Source organism: Triticum aestivum, chromosome 2D, assembly GCF_018294505.1.
Source record: "Triticum aestivum cultivar Chinese Spring chromosome 2D, IWGSC CS RefSeq v2.1, whole genome shotgun sequence".
Classification (NCBI taxonomy): domain Eukaryota; kingdom Viridiplantae; phylum Streptophyta; class Magnoliopsida; order Poales; family Poaceae; genus Triticum; species Triticum aestivum.
The window spans coordinates 494,179,636-494,188,312 of record NC_057799.1 but is presented as its reverse complement, the minus strand read 5'-3'; the positions used below and the strand labels follow the sequence as shown (position 1 = coordinate 494,188,312).

The 8,677-nt window shown below is 49.5% G+C and overlaps 1 protein-coding gene across 1 annotated transcript; it reads left to right on the top strand.

The window, feature by feature from the left end:
* The first annotated feature begins 895 nt into the window (after positions 1-895).
* On the top strand, positions 896-2,469 carry LOC123054055 (salt tolerance receptor-like cytoplasmic kinase 1). Its single transcript, XM_044477716.1, has one exon. It carries the CDS (start codon positions 1,114-1,116, stop codon positions 2,176-2,178), a length of 1,065 nt encoding a protein of 354 aa, XP_044333651.1. The 5' UTR covers positions 896-1,113; the 3' UTR covers positions 2,179-2,469.
* The last annotated feature ends 6,208 nt before the right edge of the window (positions 2,470-8,677 follow it).

The following is an 8,677-nucleotide window of genomic DNA, read 5'->3' as shown; positions in this document are numbered from 1 at the left end:
CGGGGAGGGGGGGGGGGGGGGAGGGTAGGAGTGGAGTGCGAAAGCGGAACATATGAGAATGGCCAGCATGGTCCGGCCTGACGTGAAGGTCGCGTCCAGGCATGTCCAAACTTCCTCATGTCCGCCCAAATTACAAGTTGGATTTAAGGGGTACGAGATAGCTCGGACATTTGAGCCAGGTACGAGGGGTCCAGTAGGACGCGGATTTTTGGTCAGGGCAGCGTCCGGGCTGTCCCGCAGGAACAAATGAGGGGTAGTGGGTCCGGTTGTAGATACTCATATACTGACATGAGTGATGCTTAGCTTTTCTTTTTAGGGGTATGAGTGATGCTTTGCTTGCCATGTAGATGTTCGCAACGGTGCAACTGAAGTCTGCAATAAAATCGAACTCATTGCAGTCAACACGGGCAATAGTAGTCTGACATTGTTTTTTCAGTCAGGTCTGGTGGAACCGACACTCCTGACTCCGCTAGCATTGAAGCAATGGGCTTAAAGCAGAGTTCCACCGGCGCACTCCAACTAGAAACATGTTTAAAATCCTCCTCCCCGTCGAAAAAGCTTGAATATCAAATAACGTATAGGACCCAAGCTAGCCGCGTCTCTGAACATTCCCACTTAGAGCGATCGTCAATAAATAAGCATTTCCAGCCCTCAAGCAAGCGGGTCAAGAACACGTTGGACGACCCACTGTAGGAAGGAAAACGAAATATATTATATAAAAGAAACCAAGATGTTGATGACGTAGTACGTCCCCACTCTGAAAGAATCGGCTCTCCCCCCCTTGTCACGCAGCGCAATGATTTGCTTGGTGCGTGGGCCCACTCACGCGAGAAGAACACAAGATGCAAGGCAAGCGGCCAGCGGCCTGGCATATATATACACAGGTATGCATTTGACCCGTAGCATACAAGGCGCCAGTGAGCCAGCGAGAGAGCAGCCGGTGCCCATTGATTCTCCCATCTGCCCCAGCAGCAGCTTATCCAGGAAGGCAGCAGCGCCAAGAACCAGCAACAAAACCCAGGCAAGCGTCGGAGAAGAGAGAACCTATTCTCCCCCCACTCCCACTCCTCGCCTCACTTGGAGAGCCGGTCATTCCATCCATCCGCGCGCACAATGTTTCAAGGGTGCGGCCTGTTTGCGTGCGTGAGCCGGCGCGGCGCGGACGTCAGGAAGCGGGGCGAGGCGGGCGCGGCCAGCTCGCGGGTCGCGGCGGAGCCGGCGGTGTGGGAGGAGGAGGAGGAGGCCGGCGGCGCCGCCAGGCGGATGGCGTGGGCGGAGGTGGAGTCCGCCACGGGGGCCTTCTCGTCCCGGGTCATCGGCCACGGCGGCTTCAGCACCGTCTACCTCGCCTCGCTCTCCTCCGCCCGCCTCGCCGCCGTCAAGGTGCACTGCAGCAGCGAGCGCCTCCACCGCGCCTTCCGCCAGGAGCTCGACGTGCTGCTCTCCCTCCGCCACCCGCACATCGTCCGCCTGCTCGGCTACTGCGACGAGCGCGACGAGGGCGTGCTGGTCTTCGAGTACGCCCCCAACGGCGACCTCCACCAGAGGCTCCACGGCGGCGAGGACGCCGCGGCGCCGCTGCCGTGGTCGCGCCGCGTGGCGATTGCGTTCCAGGTGGCCACGGCGCTGGAGTACCTCCACGAGGGCAGCGGTCCGGCGGTCGTCCACGGGGACATCAAGGCGTCCAACGTCCTCCTCGACGGTAACATGGACGCCAAGCTATGCGACTTCGGCTTCGCGCACTCCGGCGTCTCCGCCACGGCGGGCCGCGGCAGGTCGTCTGGGCGCGCCATCATGGGCTCCCCGGGCTACGTCGACCCCCAGCTCCTCCGCACCGGCGTGGCCAACGAGCAGAGCGACGTGTACAGCTTCGGCGTGCTGCTGCTCGAGCTGGTGACCGGGAGGGAGGCCGTGTGCCGCGAGACCGGACGCCGTCTTACCGCGGTGGTGTGCCCCACGATCAGCAAGGGGAACGTGGCCGATGCGGTGGACCGGAGTCTTGCCGGCAAGTACAGCGCCGACGAGGCGGCCGTCGTCGCGGAGCTCGCGATGCGGTGCGTCAGCGATGCCCCCGGGCTCAGGCCGTCCATGGCGGACGTGGTGCACGTGCTCCAGGAGAAGACCACCGCGTTGATCTCGGCCGTCGGACCCAGATTGGACCGCAGGATCATGTTCTAGCCTGCCTGGCTCATGGCTGGTGCTGTTGATTGTGATTTGTGAATAGTGATTAGTAATGTTAGGGCAGGTAGAAGAATGAATGTCGCTGCAGTGTGAGTACTCAGATTAGCTTAAGCCTTGGGATTAGGTAGAAATTTTTGTGATGTCATGGCACAGGCTCCTACTATATTGTAGCACCAGTGGTATGACAATGGCAGTGGTAGTTCAGTGGTCTAATTCTGGCGCGTATCAGGTCCAATGAACGGGTAATTTTATATTGGGCCTATCTGCTTTTTGAGGCACTTTGTTTTACATAGCTGGTGGAGGACAAGCTGTTTTGTTGACGCCGTGCCGTAGAAAATTAGTCCCCTCTGGCCATCAACGATTGAATGGCTATCTGTACAGACGTACTACAGCTCCAACCATGTACATTAACATGCATGTGAACAGACGCAAGTGGGTTTCAACTTTCAAACGATCTGTTACTACTGTGAAAAAAATCGGCAGCTCTTATTTTATCTGACCATTTAAAAGCCATTTTGATCATTCCATCATACAAGATATTGGGAGGCATGACATATGAATTCTTGCACATACATTGTTGTAGTAAATATTTGACAACTTGATGCTTGTGAATTTTATGATATGGTTCAGATTTCTTGTATGCGCATAGAATGTTTTCTGGAATGCTTATGAAAAACGAATTTACTGTTTTGGTCGCTTCGGCTGCACCTTTAAGCTCACAGCTTATTACTATCAACATAAAGAAATTTCCACTTGTATATAGGCTTCACCAATAAGCTAGCATTCCAAAATGAAAGCCACCGGTGAGAAAGTGTTCTGGCCACTCAAAGCTCGATTCCTTTCTCCACGGCAGTTGTGTGTCTCCAACTCCTTTCCTCCCTTTTTGTTCTGTTGTTTAACCATATATGTTGTATGTTAGCAGCAAAGTGTGTGATCTACATCTATTGGCCTCCCACTTCGTCTCGTTTGTACGTTGTGTAAAGGTGTGGCCAGCATAGCTTTTCCATATACTACAAGCACACACACATACTAAGTAATAGTATTAATTTTTTGAAAGATTCCATAAATCCCATCTTTCTCACTTTATCTTAGTCTAGTATTAGCACCACATCAGTGAAGATGCTGCCGCTTTTCCCTTTCGAGATTTTGATCACATATTTTTTGCTGGAGAGAAGATTTCCCTGCTTTGCTTGCATAGATAATTACTAAATATATTTCTGTTTTCAAGCACGAGAAAGGAGGGCAAGCTAGCGACAGGAAACAACCATCGATCAGCCGTGTGGTGTGCATGATGACGAAAAGCTTTACGTGATGCTATTTCACTTTAAAAACAAGTCTGTGATCGGCGAGCGAGCTTGTCACGAACATGAAAATCACGCATGAAAATGATGCAGATTGGGTGTTGCGTGTGACACCTTAACAAACCTACCGGCGGCAATAGAAATTGTCAAATACGGTGCAGAGAAGATTGGCCGTGTTGTTAATTGGCTGGCTGTAACTCGTCATAAATAAATAAATAAAAAGGCATTGCTGTTGCCAACTTTGAATTAGTACTCCTAGAACGATGTAGTACGTGCCTGGCCAACTAATGCAACAACGAAATTCTAGCTTGTGGTTCACTGGCATGTCACTTTTCAGTACGAAGTACTGCATAAAAGTCTCGTCTTTATTTATTTAAGGGTAGTTTTCCATCACTCACGCGACTTCTTTTGCTTGCATAGCAGTACTCGGCGGGACTGACTGACTGACTACCGGTGGCCACATATGTAGTTATCCGACGATGCGTAGCCTTGTATATTGGGGTTTCAATAACCACCGTGGAAGATCGCTGGATTGGTGTTCAACAGTCAGAATCATCTGGAACATGGTCGCAGAATGCAGAAACCCTGGGAGAATAATTCAGAAACCCTGTGGTTCTATCTGAAATAATAACAGAAAAAAACTACGTGATCATTGGTCTAGATGAAAACTGCTGGATGTGTGTGCCTGCAAACCCCAGCTGTGATGAATAAACTAGCCCAATAATGCAGAGAAAGACAGCGAGATTAATGAAGAGCGGCTGGTTTGGTTGGGTTTCAGCAGCTTTGCTCGTTGATAGCCACATGCAGGCCTCGCTGTGGAATGTGGATTGGAGTAGAAAACAACTCGGGACAACGGTATTAGGAGCACGGACGTGCTCTGATTGGCCCTGGAGCTGGCTAATTAAGGATGTTTTTCTTGCTTATGCGATCCAGGCTGTCTGGTGAGGCTTGAAATGATGAAATCTACCGTTGTCTATGCACGGCCTCCGTGCTGGTCACGTGCGCAACGGATCTAGCAGCTTTCTGAAAGGTTTTGCTAATGTACAACGGGTACTAGTTGCGGCTAGAGGGGAACAGCATTTGGTACTCGGTTAAAGGAAGATGCCTTGCGTGCACGTGATATGAGAAACGATCACTCATCTCATGTGCGCAATTTGTTCGTAAACCCCAGGACTGGACTCCAACTAGAACAGAACTACTCCTTTGATATATTTTTTTTGTAGAAAACAGAAATGAGTGGTTTACAGGTTAACGAAATTATGTGCATGCAGCATTAGGCCATCTCCAACGCTGATCCTCAAACAGCCCGCAACCGTCCGGACCGCATAATTCGAACATGTTGTGCCATCTAACACGGGCATGTATTGGTACGCTTGGCGGTCCGGACGTGTTTTATCCGCAAAGTGGAGACAAAGTGTCTGTGTGCCTGTGTTTTTTTGGGGGGGGGGGGGGGGGGGGGGGGGGGGACACCCGAGGCCCACTAAATCACCCATCCCGGTACCATTTCCTTTCACTCCGCCTGTTCTTCCCCTCGCTTTGCATCACAGCTTCCACCTCTGTCGTCGCTGTTGTACCTCTCTGGCCGCCACAGATGCATTGCCGGACGTCTGCGATCAACACCGACACGCCCGCTTGCCTTTACGACGGCGCTGCCTGCCCTGGAGTCATTTGTACCCAAGTACACTTCGCCCTCGACGACCTCCATGGCGTACACCACGCCCGACAGATGTTCGGTCAAATGCCATTAAGCTTAATTTCGGACGCCATGTCATTTTTTCCGAAGGATGGCGGGGTACTCGATTATGGAGGATGAGCTGTTGCTTGATGTGTGGTTGTTCGTATCCGCAGATTTCATATGTAGGAGAAGATGGGGTCCTTCTGGCAACAAGTGCATGGATCGTTTCACGCACGAAAGCACATTGCGCCCTACGACATGCACATCATTCAAGAATGCAATGTGAGGTCGTTATTGTATCACTGGTACGCTATCCAAGCCAGCGTCACCAAGTTTTGTCATGTGGTTGGTCAGCTGGAGGAAGGTGGCCATTGCACGCGACAGAGGAGGAGATCGTAAGTTTTGCTTCTTCTTGCTCAACTTGTTTAAATCATTCATCACTCAATGTTGGTCTACACATTATGTAGCCCGCACGCGCTGCCATGATGTACCACAGGATAGAGGGACGGTCATTTACGTACACACTGTTGGATGAAGCTGAAGGGGCAGTGTTGGAAAACGTAGCATGCAATTTCAAAAAAAATTCCTACGCTCACGCAAGATCTATCTAGGAGATGCATATCAACGAGAGGGGGAGAGTGTGTCCACGTACCCTTGTAGACCGAAAGCGGAAGCGTTTGACAACGCGGTTGATGTAATCGAACTTCTTCTCGTTCCGACCGATCAAGCACCGAACGTACGACACCTCCGAGTTATGCAGACGTTCAGATCGATGACGTCCCTCAAACTCTTGATCCAGCAAAGTGTCGAGAGAGAGTTCCGTCAGCACGACGGCGTGGTCACGGTGATGGTGAAGTGATCCGCGCAGGGCTTCACCTAAGCACTACGTGAATAAGACCGGAGGTGTAAACTGTGGAGGAGGGCGCTGCACACGGCTAGGAATCAATGTTATGTGTTCTAGCGATGCCCCCCCTCATATATATAGGTTGAAGGGGAGGAGAGGCAGCCAAGGGGGCACCCCAAGTAGGAGGAATCGTACTTGGGCGCCTCCCAATTCGGCCTCCCCCTTTCCATATTCATCCGAAAGGGGAAGGAAGGAGGAGGGAGGAGAGAAGGAAGGGGGAGGCCGAATCCCTCCCCTTCCTTTCCCTCTTCGCCTCTTTCCTTCCCCTTTATTTTGGCCTACATGGGGCGCACCAGCCCTCTAGGGGCTGGCCTATCCCCTTCTTGGCCCATTAGGCCCATGTAGTTGCCGGGGGGATGCCCAGAACCCCTTCCGGTGACCCGATATGTACCCGGTACCCCCAGAACACTTCCGGTGTCCGAATACTATTGTCCTGTATATGAATCTTTACCTCTCGACCATTTCGAAACTCCTCGTCGTGTCCATGATCTCACCCAGGACTTCGAACAACATTCGGTCACCAAATCACATAACTCATATAATACAAAATCGTCATCGAACGTTAAGCGTGCGGACCCTACGGGTTCGAGAACTATGTAGACATGACAGAGACACCTCTCTGGTCAATAACCAACAGCGGAACCTGGATGCTAATATTGGTTCACACATATTCTACGAAGATCTTTTACCGGTCGTACCGTAATGACAACATACGTCATTCCCTTTGTCATCGGTATGTTACTTGCCCGTGATTCGATCGTCGGTATCATCATACCTAGTTCAATCTCGTTACCGGCAAATCTCTTTACTCGTTCTGTAATACATCATCCCGCAACTAACTCATTAGTTACATTGCTTGCAAGGCTTATTATGATGTGCATTACCGAGAGGGCCCAAAGATACCTCTCCGATACTCGGAGTGACAAATCCTAATCTCGATCTATGCCAACCCAACAAATACCTTTGGAGATACCTGTAGAGCATCTTTATAATCACCCAGTTACGTTGTGACGTTTGATACCACAGAAGGTATTCCTCCGGTATCCGGGAGTTGCATAATCTCATAGTCAAAGGAATATGTCTATGACATGAAGAAAGTAATAGCAATAACACTGAACGATCAATATGCTAAGCTAACAGATGGGTCTTGTCCATCACATAATTCTCCTAATGATGTGATCCGTTCATCAAATGACAACACATGTCCATGGTTAGGAAACTTAACCGACTTTGATTAACGAGCTAGTCTAGTAGAGGATTACTAGGGACACGGTGTTTTGTCTATGTAGCCACACATGTATCAAGTTTCCGGTTAATACAATTCTAGCATGAATAATAAACATTTATCATGATATAAGGATATATAAAATAACAACTTTATTATTGCCTCTAGGGCATATTTCATTCAGTCTCCCCACTGGTACAGCGACGTGCTATATAAACGGTTTTAACCCCTTTCCGCGACGGCATTTGGAATCGTCGCCAAGTGAGTGTGGGCGATAGGGGGATCCTTCCCACAAGACCCAGAAACCGTCGGGGATAGGCCCTCCTGGGACACTAAATGAGCTCGTGTGCGATCGGGCGAGGCATCGAAACCCAATCATTTCCGTAGGTATGTACATCCCACACGGTGAATCCCAGAAAATCATTTCCGTAGGTATGTACATCCCACACGGTGAATCCCAGAAAATCATTTCCGTAGGTCTGTACATCCCACACGCTGAATCCTAGAAAAACATTTCCATAGGTATGTATATCACACACAGTTCTTTGTGTGAAAACGTTTGTGCAAGGTGGCCTCACGCAAACAGTTCGCTGCCGGAAGCCGTGTGTGATTGTTAGTTGATCGAACACGGCTACTTTCTAGAAACCGTGCGGGTTGTTTGAGTTCATCGCCCACGGTGCTGTCTGAGTAACCGTCTGCAATAGAAAACCCCAATAAGCAGGGTAATTAGCCTATTATCGATAATCCATGTACTAATCAAACTGATATTTCTTATAAAACACGCCGGATATTTCATATCCGTATAAAAGCAACCAGGATTTCATAATCGAATTACATCAGATAGCTTCGGCACTCAAATATGCCATTACACAACAGCACCAAGTTTCACATGCATCATCAAAAACCTTTGGAAAGTAGCATCATACACAGTAAATAGACAGATGAATCTCATCTGAGAAACTACAGAAGCGGAAGGCAAATATTGAGCCTTCAGTGATGTTGAATGTCCTTGCAACTTTAGGCCAGTGGCTATGGATAATTGCCCGCCCAACCTTCGTCCTCCTCAGCAAGACTTCAATATTGTACCGTGGGTGTTGAATGGATACCTTCCTCGCCTCTTGACCATGTAGGTGGTTTGAGAGGTAATCATCGGTGAACTGCTTTGAAAAGTACTGAAAACAAAGCTATGCATAAATCGCTGTTGTAAATTTTAAAATGGCGCAAGGGTAAAAATAAGGTAAAAGAGTTGGTACCATCCTATAGTTGACTGATGTCTTCTTCATTGTGCAAACAAAGATCTTGCTGTTATTCGTCGCAAGTTTCTTCATCCTAACAATCTTTCTGAGTTTCTTGACTTGACTGATATTCATGGACATCTCATTTCCCCATAT

Excerpts from the sequence above, each read along its gene's own strand:
- LOC123054055 (XM_044477716.1), top strand. The coding sequence starts at position 1,114 with ATGTTTCAAGGGTGCGGCCTGTTTGCGTGCGTGAGCCGGCGCGGCGCG.